Source organism: Natrix helvetica (assembly GCF_964273705.1).
Source record: "Natrix helvetica genome assembly, chromosome: 2".
Taxonomy (NCBI): domain Eukaryota; kingdom Metazoa; phylum Chordata; class Lepidosauria; order Squamata; family Natricidae; genus Natrix; species Natrix helvetica.
In genome coordinates this window covers 235,623,560-235,642,642 of record NC_138552.1, presented here as the reverse complement: position 1 = coordinate 235,642,642, position 19,083 = coordinate 235,623,560, and the positions used below count along the sequence as shown (strand labels likewise).

General features: G+C 38.6%; 1 protein-coding gene across 2 annotated transcripts in view; it reads right to left on the bottom strand.

Annotated features, from left to right (window-relative positions):
* Positions 1 to 6,644: 6,644 nt before the first annotated feature.
* BABAM2 (BRISC and BRCA1 A complex member 2) overlaps positions 6,645 to 19,083 on the bottom strand; it is a 150,098-nt gene continuing 137,659 nt past the window's right edge. For both annotated transcript variants that reach the window (XM_081941013.1, XM_081941014.1), the window contains exon 12: positions 6,645 to 8,353. In XM_081941013.1, coding sequence (XP_081797139.1) covers positions 8,290 to 8,353 — 64 coding nt within the window. In that variant the 3' untranslated portion in view covers positions 6,645 to 8,289. The remainder of the gene's footprint in view (positions 8,354 to 19,083) is intronic.

Below are 19,083 nucleotides of genomic sequence, written 5' to 3'. Positions count from 1 at the left end.
TTAAAAAGCAAATATTCTTACGTTTGCACTTGAGTGTGACTGGATCATTTAGTGATTCTATTTTATTACAGTTTTAGAAAGGAAGGAAGGAAAGAATCTGTGCAGGAAACGGCTTGGCTTGCTCAGACTAGAAAAATTGCCTGAAACTCTGGAAACTCTCAGAATTAAAAGTATTGACCTAGATGGGTCTGTGCTGGATAAACAGCTTTTTGTAGTACTATTTTTGAGAGCCTGGAGAATGAAATAAATGAGCTCAGGCAGCTTCACCCTAGGCAGTGACCCTTGGAAGGAATCCCTTGGGATGGACTTCCTTTACTTTACTTTACTTTTATTGGATTTGTTAACCGCTCCCTCTCCCCCTTACTGCTGCTATCCTAAAGGTGACTATTCTGAAGGCTGCCTTTATTGCCTTTGTTGGCCAAGGAGCCAGGCTCCAGTTTTTCTTCAGCTCCTATAATCTTTCACCCAATGAGGCTATCAGCCGCTTTGCAGGGCTGTTGTGAAGTTTAATTAATTAAAGCTTCTGATGTGCTTTGAAGATCTTGGATGAAAGGCTTGCTGTAATTGCAAAGCATTATTAATATTCTAATCCAAAACTTCACACGCTGTCTCCTCCTGATGCTATCACTTGCATTGCATACATTAACAGAAGCTGCCTCAGCATGACTTGGTTCATGTTTATGAACAGCTGCTGGAGGTACAATCAAGCAAAGTCCCACCCAGATGCCCAGGCCTTGTTATTGTCAGGCAGGGACAAAGTTGGCCCAGGGCTGCATTCCATCAGAATAAAATACGTTGATGATACTGTGGCACAAGGGGTTCATCTGATTCAAATTTATTCTTGATACTTTGGCCTCAAATCAAATAAATCTTTAATTATGAGCAATTAAGCATGTAGTAAAAAAATTGTGTGGTGTCTGATAAAAGCAGGTATCATTTTTGCAGTAAACACTTGGGTGTGGAATATAATCTTCTACATGCACAAAAATTTATGTTGCAGTACATGTGTTACATATCACAAGATTCTTTGTTGTTTTCGTAGCGACAGATTAAGTCAGTTAATTCTGAACACCCAAAACAAAACAAAGCTGTTTTTGCCTTAATCTGATTTTCCAAAACTGGATTTTCTTTACAATAATCTTTTCCTTGGGTGTTTCATACAAATTTATTGAAAGAAGGAGCAATTAACAGAAAGGGCAGGGGGAAAGCTTCAATTGTTTGGGTTTTTTTTTTGATTGCAGGTGCTAAGCAACTAAGAGAGACATTGTCTTCTTGCTGAGAAAAGGGCCCTGTGTCCAGGTAATGCTCTCCTGTACAGGCAAGACCAAAGGATTTGTTTTCTGTCATTCATGTTGCTTCTTGTGCAGCTCAGTTCCTACACTTAGCTTATCAGACAGTCCTTGAATTGCATCTCAGGAGCTGCCTGTACCTCAAGGTTAGAAGCTTTGCTAGACTCAGCATGTACAACATTGCATATCCATCAGTCCTAAAGAATATGGCTAAAGTTGAGGAAGAAAGTTACCTCTGAAGAGCCATAGATAGGTCAGTTGCAACATAAAGGATCCCAATGAGCAAGAATCAGAAACTTTGATGACTCACAAGACTAAGACAGAAAGATGAAGAAACCTGATCGACATCTGATGGGTATTGGCGGAAACAGAAGTACATCTTTAGCCTTTTCCAGTGTTGTTATTGCTGTTGTTTTTACTAGCCCTTGTAAGGTACTGGGAAGAATAACATTTCTCCGCTGAGGAAATGGGGCAGGTTTTGCCAGAAACCAGCTTTTCTTGCTACCACCAGGACAGGTCTCTCCCCACTCTCCATCATGTGACTACTAAGTGCTATAGTGCCTGAAGAAGGGGTGCAGCTGGGCCGGCAATACCTGTTTCTCTACCACATATAGGAAGCCAGACAGAGCCTTGGAAACCCACAGCTAATGAAGGCACCCACCTCTTCAATATCTTCATCAGCTCAGTGCCTTTAAGATAGTGTCTAATTTCATCCTCCTTCAGAGTTGTCAAACTCACGTCATCATGGCGGTGTCACATGACGTATCGGGACTTTTTCCACCCTTCGCTAAACTGGGCATGGCCAGCATGTGACGCATCTGGCCCATGGGCCGGGAGTTTGACAGCCCTGTATTATCTATCTAAACAATGTGTCCCTTCAGGAGCCATCCAATGCAGTGCATGCATGATTTATCTGGAAGGTCAGTTTGGGGCACTTGCAATATTGTGAGCACCATCTCTGTCTTGGGGAGTTTTTACCAAATGGGGCAGCCTGCACTATGGGGTGTCAAGTCCTGTACATAATCTCTTGCTATTATAGACTGACAAGAGAGGAGAAATAAATAATTATGTACCTCCCTCCCGCCCCCCCCAGTCAGGGTTCATGGCAACCCTGGATGTACAGGAGAATTTTTCTGGGGATATAAATTCCCATCTCGTTTCCAATCACGATTGCTGCAAATAATCTCAGCGCCTCTGTGGTTAAAGTTGGAGAAGAAAGAAGTCAGCACTGCTAGTTCCTGGGAAAGACGTAGCAATGGCAGAATCGGCATTTGATATTGATCTTTCTTGGAAACAGAAGAAGAAGACAGAGACTTCTTCTGGAGGCAAAGGTGCTACAAATGGAAGCAGCTGGGACACAGGAAGCCAAACAGTGAAAGGGAAAGCACCAGAGATAGAAGAGGAAAACCGCAGCTGTTTGGCTGTTTTGTTACAATTGTGCAATAAGGCACCACAGCACATTTCAAACCTGTGTTACAAGTTTGTCACCATCACGCAATATTGTTGCAGTTGATGTTTTCATGCAGGCTAGGCAGTGACTCCGCATGCTTACAGGGTCTTCAGTAGGCAATAGAAAACATGCAATCACCATCAGACCAGGCTGATACATATTTGCTCAAAGTTAAATCCAACAATGCTGCCTTGTGAGATTTGCCTATTTTGTTTTAGTATTTTTTTTAAAATAACATTGGGATCCTGAGGATGATGCTGGTTAAGGGCTACCAAGTTACCATTAGCAATTTAAAGGGATACAATTTTAAAATTCAGAATTGGACTGAGGGCAGAGGTGGTATTCAGCAGGTTCTGATCAGTTCTGGAGAACTGGTAGCAGAAATTTTGAATAGTTTGGAGAATCGATAAATATCACCTGACTGGCTCCGCCCCATCTATTCTCTGCCTCCCGAGACCCAGCTGATCGGGAGGAAATGTGGATTTTTCAGTAACCTTCCCCTGGAGTGGGATGGGAATGGAGATTTTACAGTATCCTTCCCCTGCCATGCCCACCAAGCCAAGCACGCCCACCAAGCCACGGCCACAGAACTGGTAGTAAAAAAATTTGAATCCCACCACTGGCTGGGAGGAGGGGTGTAACTGGAACCTCAGCATACTTTGACCTTTTCACTATTCAGTGGTGGGTTGCAGGCGATAAGCCCCAGTATGGGCGTACCAGTGCCTGTCCGGAGTACTGGGTACCATTCCAGTACAGTGCTTTGGAGGGCCCACCCACCCACCCGAGCTCCTTACCTGTCTTTAAACTCTTTGGTGCTTCCGTGCACGGCCCGTACAGCACCTGAGTGACACTCTGCCAAGCAGCTGGAGCATCCCGGAGGCTCGCGGAGGTGTCACTGGAGGGTAAGACGCATGTGCGCGCTGCACACGTTCATGTGGAGAATGCTTGGCCCCAGATCCAGAACTCACCACTGCATCTGTTGATAGTTATATTCTGTCTTGACTAACAAGAACCTTAAATTTACTTCCCCAGAATAATTTTTGCTGAACCTCAAATAAACCTTTTTTCCCCTAAGAACTTCCAGCACAGTAGCAGGTTGCAGTCAAGGCAGCTATTTTATTCATGTGATTAAAACCTGAGACATAAAATGAGGTGCAAACAAGATAAAATACGCAAACAAACTTGAAAACAAAAGGAAGGAATGGAATTACATGAAGTGGATGGCAAAAATACACCTTGCAGAATCCAAGGCGTTTCATAATATCAAATTTATCCTGATAACTTGAGGCTTCTGAAAGAAACCATCTGTTCCAGCTGAACACTGATGACAGAAAGCAAACATCGGAACTGTCTCCAGTGTCTAGTAATAGTTAGCATTTCATTGGATGCTGCAAAATGGCACCCCAGAAAGCTAATTTCAGCAAATCAATTTATTCTGCATAGTACTGAGAGTATATGTCATTTTCTTTACAAAATACCCTATTGGAGAAAACTATCAATATGAAAGCCATTATGATGATCTGACATTGTACAGACATATCCATGGTTTCCATGCAAATCTGGTTGGCCCAGTTGAATTTCTTTTTGAATTTTCCATTGTGCTGATAAAACATCTAGAGATTTATGTAGCTTTGCAGTGGCAATCTGCTTGGACATGTAATACCACTTCATTGGAAGCTGCACAGGAAGATCCAGTTACTTTGCTTCTATATCCAAGTAGCCCATAATTAGGCTCAAATGTAAGTTGAGTCATTTATAAAAGAGCCAAGGTGCTATTACAGCCAGACACACCAAGGCCCAGTGTATAATTATATAATCCACATCCGTGTGGAAACTGTCCCATTAAGCCACCTGATTCCCTGAGAATGAAGATGTTATGTATGTTGGCTTTCTAGAAGACCCATAAAGTTAATGCTCTTCTCAAAAACTCACCTTGCTCTTGGAGACTAGAAAACACTATTCCACTTCATTTGTTCAGTGGAAGACTAATGACATTGGAAAATGAGTACTGTGGAAAGAAAAAGTGGCTGAGATACTATTCTCTCTTCCACCCTCCCGAGAAGCTGTTCTGAAATTATGCATCTTCTGCATTGATCCTGCAAAGGACAGATGATCCCAGCAACTACTGCGCTCAGACCTATTAACAGAACTACAAGTGGATTTTATGTGTATTAGATCCATAGGTCAGAGGTCCCTCTTGTTCTTTTAATCAAGAAAGACACGTTGTGTCGGCATGTCAGGAGATACCTCTTGCTAGTTTTAGCATCTTTTCATGTATTTTCAAAAGCAATTGTTCAGCTGCAGGGAATGGTGGGTTAAAAGAAACAGTATGCTAAAAGTGGATGGACTCATTGGTGGATTTAACTAGTTGATAAAATTATTTGCTTCACTGCAAGTCAAAGGCTTCTACAATTCTACACAGTTGGAATTGCACACAAGAGTTCTGCGTTTCATTGGCACAGCCTTGCAAAATCCTCACAAGTGGGAAAAAACCTGACTATGGCTTCAATACACTTTGATGTAAACATGTAGCAACTCAAAGATCAATTTTCCCAGCAAGTGATTTGCAAAGGCCATTTATTCAACAAGAGTATTAATTCGTCAGCTAGTGCTGAGACTAACAAGCTCTAGAGAGCAGCAGGTATAAAAATGTTAGATGTTTACTCTCCATTTATTCTGGAGACACTTACAATTAAGCACTTATGTGTTCTCCAGCCATTTAATATTGTGTTTATGCTGTATTGATTCACAAAAAGCCTCATGTTTAGAAATATTTTTTTTTAAGTTGCACTGGGGACTTATTCAACTGTTTGGATTGTGGCCTCAGCAAATTAGCAGGGTCTCTGTTAAGAATTTTCTGCCTTTTTTTGCTCATTTTTTGATGCTCCAAGTGTTTCTGTGTTTGAACTTGGCTTTCCTTTTTTTCCACTCTCTTTCTCAACATACAATACAAAGGTAAAGGTTCCCCTCACACATATATGCTAGTTGTTCCCGACTCTAGGGGACTATGCTCATCTCTGTTTCAAAGCCGAAGAGCCAGTGTTGTTGAAGACATCTCTGTGGTCTTGTGGCCGACATGACTAAATGCCGAAGGAGCACAAAATGCTGTTACCTTCCCACCAGTGGTGGTTCCCTTTATTTCTACTTGCATTTTTACATGCTTTCGAACTGCTAGATTGGCAGAATCTGGGACAAGTAATGGGAGCTCACTCCATTACGCGGTGCTAGGGATTCGAACTGCTGACCTTTCTAATCAAAAAGCTCAGCGTCTTAGCCACTGAGCCACCGGGTGCCTTTTCAACACACAACATACAGCTGTACAGAGCAAAACACAGTTCAATGGTTGAAAAAAAAGGCAGCTTTGGAACCAAGGTGAACAGCCAGCACACAACCTGGGTTGTTTATTCATTAAATTTATATTTTATAATTAGAAATAACGTTTATATAATTTTATATATGGAATACAACATTGTTATTAGGGCAGCAGGAGTCAACTACATTCTGCTTGTTATCACTCAAAGAGGACTGAGGAGCAAAGAAGAGATTAATGGCATTAAGGTGCCTTTTCACTTTAATGTTGTTGTAGTGTAGTGTAATTATTGTCACAAAGGAAAAAAAAGGCTTGCACGTTGTAGGGCATAAGAAATATGAGGAAAAAAGGACACAGTACCAGTTTCTCTCATTGCAATTGCTGCCTGCCCCCCCCCCCCATTTCTAGGTACACCTGGATTTAACTGGTGGCAAATGGCGCATGGTGTATCGGCCGTATGCTGCCTAAATCATTCAGTTTGTCTTCACTGCTGTGGACCTGCGGATTACATTAATTTTGTAACCACCACAACGTATCAAGTGCGTACAGATCAGCAACCCGTGTGAGAGGTGATGAATGACTATATTCCAATCCATGCTTGAAAGGTATACTTTTAATGAGGGAGAAAAATTATACTGACATATCACTTTGTAAACAATGAGAATGGCTACAAATTATTTAATAACCCAAAGGTCTTCGAGAGGTGAATAGTGGGGTGGGGGTGGGGGCAGGGGAAAAAATATGTAAACATTTCTTGCTTGAAGTGCAATCTGGCCTAAGGTTAGCCATGCTTATAAAGATGCCATTGCAGATTAAATCCTGCTCAGGGGCCTGTCATCTGTCACATATCATTGGACTTACAATATACATTTAAAACTATGCATCTGCAACATTGGAAAGTTTTCATCCGAGAAACTTTATAGGTTATTTCAGTTTATCATCAAAGAGACTTCTGAAGGCAAACAGATGGCAGGATACTGACTTCCCAAAAGGCATCAAATATGCTTCATGGCTAACGGAAGTTTGGGCCAGAACATATCACTTAAATATTTCAATGCAAATATTATTGTAAGATTCATAGATTCACTAAATTGCAGTCTATGCAATATATTGAAATATCAGGTTTTGCATTCGTACAGTAAGTTTTTCAAACAGTTGGTGCATTTGTTTGTTAGTTCATTTCCTAACTCTCTGGAGAAATAAGGTATATGGCTAATATGCTATCTACACTATCATGAACTTTATATTCCATTTGGAAAATCCTTGATGCTATTTACAAATATGGGAAGTTACTTTATTATGAGTCAGAGGCAAGTGATTTGCCTAAATATATCGCAGGAAAGAAAAAAAATGTATCTAACACAGAATGTCCTATTTTTATATTAGAAATTATGATGCATCCAATAATAGTACGGTTCTCTAATGTCAGTTAAGATGAAAAATATAGCTTGATCGTTATAAAGTATAAATCTAGAAATTGGAAATGTTCTATGTTATTTAAATTATTTATTTCTTATGAGGATTGTATGTAGACATGTCACAGAGTTAACTTAAATTAGTAAACACTACTGTTTAAATAGTACACATTTCTGTAGCATCTTTGTAACTAAATAGTTTTTGCCAAGTTATGTTCTGGTAACTAACAAAATATGAAACTAAATCCTCCAATAAGATTTGCAAGTAAAGTTGCTAAAAACGGCATGCCCATTTTTGTAGCAACTGATGGCTGATCCAATTGCATACCTTCTCTTTCCCATGAGAATCAACTTAGGAGACAGACATAATATGACAGATTTATTGTACATTTATTTTCAGTGTGCTTCTAATGTGTCAGAAATTCCAGCATGCAGAAATTCACAACCCTCCCCCCCCCAAAAAAAACCTCTAAACATTGGCATAGAAAAAGAAATTTAGAAAAAAAATAAAAGGAAGGGGGAAAAAATCACATTTATTCAATATATTTTGAGCTTCCCTCAAGCAAGTAATGAAGCAACATTTCTGCATATAGGAAAAGAAAATAGAGGGGGGGGGAAAGACCCTGTATTGAAGTCAATCAGCCAAAGTTCTCATTCAGTCGGTCTATGATGATCACAATGAAACTGCAGAGGCGAAACCCCCGCCAATAAATGCTGAAGCCTAGGCTTCAGGAAGTTATCTTGCAATCTGTTGACAAGCATGTGGGCACAAGAATCTGTTTGGCATTTTCTCAGGATGAGGTTGTTCCCCCCCCCTCTTTTTTTTTAGAGTTTTCCATTTGCAAAAGCTGCCTCCTGGAACTGAGGGACAAATAGTTTGAAGTAAGCCCTAGAAAAACGAAGAAAAAAGTTTGTCAGTAAAGATGAAAATAAGAGCATGTGGCATTTACAGACAAGATTGTCTAGCATGCAAAACATAAAACTTTATTCTGATTAAAATTCAATTTTTCTTCTTCTGTGGCTGGCATGATCAAATGTAGCACTACAATTTCCTACTCTGAAATAATGCTTAAAATAAGGTTTGATCTATTAAAGAAAGCTGTAATTATATATATATTAAAATAAGTAAGTCGGGGCATATATTACTCAAATAATAAATTATTATAAATTTCTTTTAACAAAATAGCTTGCATCTATTACTGCTTTTTTGTTATTCACTCTGTTGCCATTTCTACTGAAAAACACTTCGCTTAATATATCCTAGGTAATTGCCTTCCTTCTTGCTGCCTTCATGTAGATCTAATACACTTAATTCCTATACACTAACCAGAGTAATATTTTGCAGAAGTCAACAAAAAAATACCTTATTTTCCAAAGAGCATTAAACAGCTGATGTGTTAGCTATTGTTTCATATTAATTTATAGTCATTTCCAGTATAGTAGCTTGATTCTTACCAAGCTACCGATACAACTGGATTTCACATAATATGAATGTTTAATAGATACACATTTCAATTTATACTTTAAAGATAATTATATAGTTGGAATATATTACATACATTTTAGAACTGAAGTGGCGGGAGTTAAATCCAGATGGTTGTGTATCTGCCCCCGTTTCTAAAATGGACAAAGTCTGTCACGTTCATCAATATGCCATATTTTAACAATCCATATGGATTGCATAGAGCAAATTTAATATACTATATTCTGTATTCAGTCCAAGAGCCAGCATGGTGTAATGGTTAAGGTGCCGGACTGGGAGCAGGGAGACCCACGTTCTTATCCTGCCTTAGGCACAGAAGCCAGTTGGGTGACCTTGGGCTCTCTCTCACACCTAATCAACATCAGACTCAGCAACAAGCTGGCCAGCAAAAAACACACCCAAAACCAAAACCAAAGTCACATCATGCATTGATGGCTTCACTATAGTAAATTAGAAATACATTAGGAGACCATAAGTCTTCTATATTGTGTCTACTGACCAAAAGGCATGGATGACTAAATTTAAAAAAGGAAAGAATTCTGAGTAGACACCATTCTATTCCCCCCTTCGGTCATTACACTCCTCATTCCATTAGGTTAGCTGTTTTACATATGAATCTCTTTCTTTCTCTTTCTGAAGGTGCTTATAAATTACAATCTTGCTTGAATACTTACAAAAACTAGTCTGATCAAACATGCCAAAAATTCTAGGCATTTCTTAATGCAAAATCCTATGCCAAGGATCCAGGAAGGAAGACAAGAAGGAAGTAAGAAACCATTGAATGTCACAATCTGGAGAGAGGATTTAGCAGCATTTTAACTCCATATTGGAGGCTGATAAACGTGAGTAAACATAAACTCATAACATTAGAATATCTCAGGATATGTAGTCCATCGTCCAGAAATTCAAGATTTCTATGTAGAATTAATCTACATTAAAAATGCTAAAGATTTTATTGCAGAAAGGAGAAATTGATAAATAAACCTGTCACTTTATTTGAATTGTTCTACAATTTCAACCGTTTTATATGTATTCTTTGACACAACATGAATCTCTTTTTAACTTTAAGAGCAAATTTTGTATGCATGTGTATATTTAAAATTTCAAGTTTTTATTTGAGCTCAAAGGAGCACCAAATGGAACACCAGGCTGAGCACCATATTGTCCCCCAAAAATCTGGCTCCTCATTTTACTGAACTAGGTAGAATGGAAGGCTGAGTCAACTTTGAGCCCGTTGAGGTTGAACTGCAGACTTTGGACAAAGTTAATCTGCAATACCATGTTCCAACCACTGCATTGCCCAGGCAGTATTCATGTCCAGAGGACCAAATAATACATATCTTTCAGAATAATTTGAACAGTAAGATTCATAAGGGATAAGACATTAGGGGCTAACTTCTTCCTTGCACTTTTAGAAATTCTGAAAATATTAAAGACAATGTAGTAGGTGACATACAAGATAATATATAGCTATAAACAGATATCTCATAGTTATATATCTCTCCATAAACTATTTCTTTAATACAGGAATTAGGTTCTTTGTCTAGTTTAAACTAGGGTAAATTAGATTTGATGTATTTATTTACAACATTTATATTGCTGCAAATCTTAAATATATAATTGTGGACAGCTCAAAACACAAAAGAGCACATTAAACAACTATGGAACTCACATTAACCAAGGCATTCTAAACAGCTGCCAAATCAGCTGCACCTTTCAACAAACATCCTTGTCCAACTCTGGGGAGAAAGCCAAGTGTTTACAGACCTGGAGTTGGAGGTTACTATTATTTATCTTTATATCATGATTCTTTAAAGTTTTTTCAACTAATATATTTAAATTAATTTTGGAAAACAGTGAAACAGATGATCTGGAAATTCTTTGAGTATTTGGGGCAAGATAATTGTGAATATGGGGAATTAGGAAAATTAATATTTCAAAATGTCTCCTATTTCTATTCCTTTCTTTGGTAGGAACATCCTTTAAAATATTATGGTATAAATATGCCTGTTGGGAAAGTGGATTTAACTTTTTTTCTTTTTCAGGTTATATGTGGGCATTTGTTTGTCTTCAATTAATCATGTTGAGATAAGAAATTTCTAGATTCGGCTCAAGATTTGAATAATATAATGATTGGGAATAACTATTTCCCTAATTATACAAACTGCATTCAGTTTAACAAGACATGCATGTATAATATAAATCATGCATGCAATTTCTATTTTACCTGTAAACATCTTACGTTATAAAATAATGGTTACATAAGAATAGTAGATGAATCCTTTTGTGGAATTATAAATAGGATTTCTCACCATATTGAAAAAGTTTAGAGTTTACTCAATACTAAAACATAATATGCTTTAGAGCAGAGTATTGCTTGGGGCTTATTAAATTTATTATTTCATAATGAATAATATTTACTTATTTTTCAGTTATGATGACTGCACTTAGGATGATACCTTAGGAGAATTAACCAACATTCCTAAATTAGTAATTCATCTTTCATAAATCAGTAGATATAGTCCAAAGATTGCATAACTCAGATCTTCTGTTCCTTGATTTTTTTTTAAAAAAAGAAACTATTATCTTTTTAATGTACAACATTTATAATGTGTATTTGCATATTGGTATTTTAGACATTCTCCAATAATAATTGGCTACAATCACCCTCCAGTTGGTAATACAATTTAGTAGTTGGTGTATTTTTTGTCAGATTAAGGCCTGTTCTGCTACTGTCATTTATTTTCTTTCTTTCTTTCTCTGTCGCTATTTAGCTAGAGTATCTAATTTATCATCATGTATTGATCAATCAAATCTCTATAGTCACTCATCTTATAAAAAGCAACTCTAAGTGACATACAAAAATTGAATAAAACAATAAATGGAAAAAGTTACAAAAAATATAAAATATTATAAAAATATACAAACCCTAGGCAAAGAAAGCATAAAAATGGCTACCTCAGCAATGGAGCTATCTAAGCATGTCTTGGGTTCTCTAGGAGCCCCAGGAGTTTTCCAGAATGTGAAAAGGGATGGAGGTAATCTAACCTTGAGAATGTTCCATAAAGCATCCACCACAGCAAAGAAGGCACATCTCTTGGAATTCATCAAATGTAGGTTCTTAGCTGATGGTGCATGCAGTAAGGACTTCTCTGCCAGATCTAATCAGGTGGATAATTGGCAGAGGCAGTACATCAGATAGCCTGGTCCCATACCATGAAGGGTTTTAAAAGTTAAAATCAACATCTTGAATTGCAGCTGTAAACAAACTGGCAATCAATGCAGCTCATAGAGCAGATGTTTAATATGCACTGCCCTAGGAGTACACATAGTTGCCTGCACTATTGCATTCTGTACCAGCTGAAGTTTCTGGATAGTCTTCAATGGCAGCCCCATGTAGATTGCATTGCAGTAGTCCAATAAGGTGATGAATAGGGCATAAGTGACTGAAAACAGGTACTGCCAATCCAGGAATGGGGGCAACTGGTGTACAATGTCTAGTCACAATTGGACTATGGACTGAAATCAGGATTTGCAGGTACCGAACAGTGACAGTTGGTGTTTAAAGATATATATTTAAAATTTGTCAAGCCATCAAGAATTAAAATAAGATAACTTTTACTGTCACTTTTTTCTGTGAACACATTAAAAATGAAATTCTGATGCCTACTCTCAAAATAAAATAGATATATACCCATACAGAGACATGCACACACATATACATACGCTACACACACACACACACACACACACACACACTAGAGGTGTGGGCGAACCGCTAATGGAAATTGCGACTGGGTTGCCGAACCAGTAGGAATGGCAGGCTCACCACGCCCCTGAACCGGTTCCCCAGTTGCCGCGGCACTTTTTTTGACATTTGTAATGTTCTGCGCATGCGCAGACCTATTTACAAGAACTGTGCACACATGCACAAATTGCGCACGCACAAACTGGCAGTAATGCTGGCAGAAACCCACCCCTGACACACACAAATAATTATGCAACACTGAAAAGCTGAATCTGCTTTGAAGCAATGAAACATTTGAATAGGTTTTGAATTGTCAGAGGAGCAAGACAGGAGTTATTTGAGAAATCATATTTTCTTGTCTTTTCTATAATATTAATATCCATTTTGTTTTCCTTTTATAATTTATAAGTAGGATTCTATTATTATTATATTATTATACCTTGACTTAGATTATAAAGGTGTTAATACTTATATAATTCTGAAACATTTACATTATGTTATTACAATGAAAATTGCTGTTTAATACAACAAAAAACAACTATTACTACTACTGATATCCACTTTTAAATCTATCCAAGTTGGTGCACATCACTCCCACTTTTGACAGAGACCTCCATAGGTAGCTTGTACTGTGTGGAAAAGTATTTCTTTCATCTGCCTTTAATTCCTCATTACTCGCTTTAGTGTTATGAAAGAGGGGGGGGGGAACCATTTGTCCCTGTCCTGCGTGCAATGCTTCTTAATATTTATGAGAACAATATAGCGTAATTAAAGACTGTTGTGTTGGATATTAGACAAACAGTTCTGTAGAAGTTGGCCTTGAAATTCTTTTTTTAAAGGCAAGCAAGGATACTATTCCCTCTGTTTCTGCTTTTACTTAAGTACTTATTTATAATCTTGGATTATTAGGACAGATTGTTCCACAAAATGTCTGCTTAGCGCTCCTTGTTTAGTTCACCCTGCACTCTGCACCACCTTCCTGTGATGAAGAAAACACACTTGAAATACAAAAAAGACAATCTATCATCAAAAAAGGGAAGAAAAAGACCAAAACACCTTCCCCACAGCAATCAACACCCAGATGAGCATAGATTAATTCAAAGATTAACATCGGACCATCTGTCAAGTAAACAACACCCCAATCAAGGAACTGCCAAACAAGCCAATAGTAAACAGCCCAACCAAGGAACCTCTAAGACAGTGATGGCGAACCTTTTAGACACTGAATGCCAAAACTGTGCACATGTGCATGTCCAAACTGCACACATGCACATGCCCAAACTGAAAGGCGTGCTTGCATGCATGCATGTGTGCAAGCACGCATATGCACACTCATGGGCAACAGAGACCCAAAGACTAGCTGGCCGGTGGGAGATGGGGCATCTCAACACCAGCAGCGCGGCAACGGGTAAGATCTTTTTCTTTCGTGAACTTCTGTTTCGTCGTTTGCAGGGAAACAAAAGCTCACGAAAGAAACACCACAGAGATCTGACCTGGAGTGATGGTGCGTGTGCCAGCAGAGAGGGCTCTGCGTGCCACCTCTGGCAAGCGTGCCATAGGTTTGCCATCACGGCGCTAAGACCCCTTCAATAGTGACAGGGCAAGCCACTAGATTATAAACTGAGAGCAAACCTTTACTAGCACTCATGATGTTACCTAGTTTGGGTGATGTCTACAAGAAAACAATCAAGCTCAGAGGGCACAAAGGACCCCCCCCCCATCCCCCCAAAATAAAATACAACTCTCTCCTTTAAGGATTGTAAGCAAAGCAAGAATAAAACCTGGTAAACTAGCCTCTACAGAAATGGAGATGCATTCTTCACTTCCTGCCAATCTTATGGATTTCACCCTCTGGTGAATGCAGGAGGTGCTTATCCCTTGGGACACACTTGATCCACAGAGATTAAGTGACTAAAGAGCACCTCATCATTGGGGGCACAATTAGATAACAGGGTTGCATAGGCAATATAATATATGCAGCAAGAGGACTATTCCCATTCTTGATAGAACATGAAGAATAATTTCCTGATTGTATAAATGTTAAGAAAAGTTATATGCGGGGGGAAAGGGAGGGGGAAAGCACAATTATCAGCTAATAAGATTAGTCTAAAACACAAGGGCAAAGGAAAGAGATGACAGTTCACCAAGAAAACCATCTGGTATGCACAAAATGTGGGTAGCCAATACTGAATCTTTCTGCAACTAGGAGAGAAAGCCGTACTGAGCATTCTATTGCCCTTCAACAGATGGAAATTGCTTTCAAATTCAATGCAGTTTACAAAAAACTTCTGTAAAAGTAACAAATTCACAGCAAAGGCATAGCTAATCTTTAAGAGCATTGAACTCTTCAGCAATTTGTATTTATTTTTTAATCAGTTTGGGGTTCATAAGGCACCATACTATGAGATTATGTGGTTTAGTCTCATTTTTACACTTTTCTCCATAGAGACACCAATTATCAAGTAAAGCTTATATTAGTTCCTAACATTCTTTACATGTTGTTTTCCACTCTCCAGTTCAGAAATTCATTTTCTGAATTCTCTAAAAATTTGACATAATTTGACACAGAAAATTGTCCGGCGTTGTTGCTTGTATTGTATTCCTATGTTGAGAAATTTCATGTGCTATCCAAGCAGTTGCTTAGAGTGTTAAATTATTTGTCTGAAATTGAGTGCAAAATCTTTGTGATCAGTACACACTCAAATCTTCCTCCCTCTCTCCTTTTGTTTTTTATAGTTACACATGCACAAATCTTGGAGAAAAAACTATTGCCCTAGATTCGTGATGGCGAACCTATGGCACGCGTGCCACAGGTGGCACGCGGAGCCATTTGTCAGGGCACGCAAGGCTTGCCCTGTCAGCTGGCCAGCGCGCTGACTTCAGCCTTCTTTTGAGGTCATTTTTCGCTCTCCAGATGCCTCCCTGAAGCCTCCAGAGCGCAAAAAACCCGGCAAACCGGAAGTTCAAGAACAGACTTCCGGTTTGCTCGTAGGGCCGGTTTTAGCCCTCCGGAACATTCAGGAGCCCTCAGGCTTAACAGTGATGTGCGTGTGGCACTTAAATGCAACCACTAAATGTAGTACATAGAAAATGACAAAAATAACAATACTCAGATATATAAAAGTCCATATGATTTATACCCATGGTTTTCATCTTGGACTATTTGTGTGTACACTCTTGTTTTGTAAAATAAATAAGCAAAAGCAATCCAATAATATAATGTTGGTTAATACTCCTAAATGAAGTACTGCATTAAAGCTATAGGGTACATCACATTTTCCAGGCCAAGAACCACACCTGGCATTTGAGAGGCCTGAAGGCATGCATAAAATAGTAGTAGGTGGATTAGGAGTGCAAAAGCTAAATTGATTTGATTTAATTTATATTTAATTAAAATAAAATACAGTTAATTTTAATATTTTTTCTATCACACTATAAATGGTAATTTAATAAATTCTTTAGACATTTCTCTAGGGCTGCCTCTAAAGCAGAGGTGGGGAACCAGGCCCCATATGACTTGTGGACTTCAACTCCCAGAATTCCTGAGCCAGCACTAAAGTATGGGAGACCAGATCAAGCTAGGCTTTTCCAACTTGAGTTCCCTTTAAATGTGTAGGCTTCAGTTCCTAGAATTTTACATTCAGTTCCTAGAATTCTACACCAGCATAGCCATAGCTGAGAATTCTGGGCAAATCCACAAATCTGGATGGCAGAGATGTATAAAACCTAATGTTTTAGGTTGGGGAAAACTGTCTTAAAGACCTCAGGTTTTGCATCTCTGAGATATATCAAGTTGACCATCTCCCAAGAAATGGAAAATGAGAGTATGGAAGGTAATAAGACAGCATCAGCTTCCCAAATATACTAGGCAGGAAACATATCAGATGAACTACTACTGCTTTATTGTAAGTATCTTGGAAGTCTGAAGGCGCAAGTTTCCCACTGTTTCCTACACCATCTGAGAAATTAGGGAGGGTCCCTTCTGAGCTTTCTTCTCCTCTTGGTATGCAGCTGCAGACTGCATCCTTACTAATCTGATGATTCCCTAGGTAGCATCTCCTTGCCCTATTTCCCAAGCTCTTTCTCACATATCACTGCAGATGGAAATTGTGCCATTTTGGGTGACTTCTAGGACATTTATAAGAACTGAACAAACTTCTGCAGTACAAGCTTCCAATGACCCCAACCAATGATATTGTTTCTGGGTAGGATTTATCATTAGCACAATTTTAAAATGTCCTTTAATTACTTAAAATGTACAATGTTGGAAATGGACTCCATGTGGTTTAGAGAGAACAGGCAGAAGGCACATGTAACTAAGCAGATATGGTATCTAGAATAATAGTTTTCCAATAGGTGAAGGAATGTCACAGGGCAGAGGGTGTAGAATTATTCTCCATAGCACCTGAAGGTAGGAGAAGAATCACAGAGCTCTTAAGCACAGCTCCTGAACTTATGAGTGCTCCATCACTGGACGTTTTCAAGAGAAGACTAGGCAGTCATTTGGCATTTGAATGGTATGAGGATTTTTGCTCTAGGCAGGGATTGGACTAACTAACCTCCAAAGTACCTTTCATCCCAACAATTCTATGAAAATCTTCCTTTTTATCACACTTACGTGTTTTGAGTTATTCTTGTTACTAGTGTTACTTATTGCAGAGAAATGTGATCTTCTGAAGACATATATGCAAATAGAAACTCTAGCACAGGGGTTCCCAACCCTTGGTCTATGGCATGCCAGAAAATGGGCCACACAAACAAGCAAAGTCCCATCCACAGCATGCAGGCAGCATGGAGAAACCACGCCCTCTCTAGTCTGCAGAAAAATCTCTCTCCATGCCCAAAGGTTGGAGGCTGCTGCTCTAACACCATCAGGAAAATAAATAAAAAAATAGACAGGACAGCAACCAAAAATGCAGGATGTAAAAGTGACACCACAGAAACTAATGAAGAAGTTTGGTTCACGCATTACTTTTCACCGCTCATGAAATTCCCCCACCCTTACTTGAATAACAACCACATAGCAAATGCCACATAGCAATCTCAACATAACCTAAAGTTATAAGTAATATGACAATTGAATACCCACTGTACATTTCAGCCATTCTCCAGTAAATAACTTGTACTAAATAAAACTTATATGTAGCATTTATTTGAAAATGAGACAAAATTTGCCCTATTTTCCTTGGGCTGGAGAAGCTGGAAGTGCTTCTTTGCTAACTTGGAGGATGTTGGCCAATTTCTGTTTAAGATTTTTGTTTTAATGATCTATTCTTTAATTCATTTTATATTGTCAGTCTTTCTGGCTTCATGACTATATAGAAGACATTGTTTCTGTCCTATTATTCTGCTTTAAAAGTTAAGACATTTGGGGAAATATTATGTTTTAATGGAGAATTATTCTGAATGGGTTGGTATGAACAATGTTAGTTGTTGGAGTTGAAAGGCTGGATGACACAGCCATTAAGAACAACATGTTTCTGTACCTGTGGAATTCATTACACTGTAAAGAAATTAAGTTACTGATCTGTAGCTGCTATGTTCAAAGATGCTGCATTTTGACTTCATTTTATTAGTCTTTTAGAAGGAATGTTTCATTGAAGAGTAAATGAATACAATCTGCAACAGATCACTTGTTGGTTATATAAAATTTGACCTTACAGAATACTGGGAAAACATGTTATCACGACTCTTAGAGAAGAAGGAATTTACAACGGTCAGAAAAAGCAACAGAAACAAGAAATGACCCTATACTCTCTGGGGTAGCTTAGGGTAGCCATAAAATACTGCATTATATACTCTACTGCTGGAGAGGAACACTGACTTCTTTAAAAAAAAAGGTAAGTAGGTAGAAAACTACTCTCACTGCTATTACACTGGCAAGGAATCAGACTCCATTTTCATTTCAGGATCATGCTAACGGAGTGTGACTCAAGATCTTATGTCCTCTTGTTCTTCCAAAACATGCCCAATAAAACTCTGAAAAGATCTTTGGTACCTCACTTCCTTCTGTCCAGGACATAGCACACAAGTGATACTTAAGCAGAGTCCGCAGGATTGTCTGGAACCCTACACATCCTCTTCATGACCTGTTTTCCTTGTTACCTTCTGGGAGGAGGATTCGTGGTAACCAAAGCAGAACATCTAGATTCAGTCACAGGTTGTTTTTCCATATAAGCATCAACTTTGGGAACTCTCAAGTTTCCCCTTTCGGCTACATATTCAAAATGGACAGTGTGTGTGTGTGTGTGTGTGTGTGTGTGTGTATGTATATGAAGGTATATATCAGAGGTGGGTTCCTACTGGCATGGTCCGGTTTGGCTGATTAGGTAGTAACTTGGCCTGCCACGCCCCCGAACCAGTTCTATCGGCACAGAAGCATTTTTTT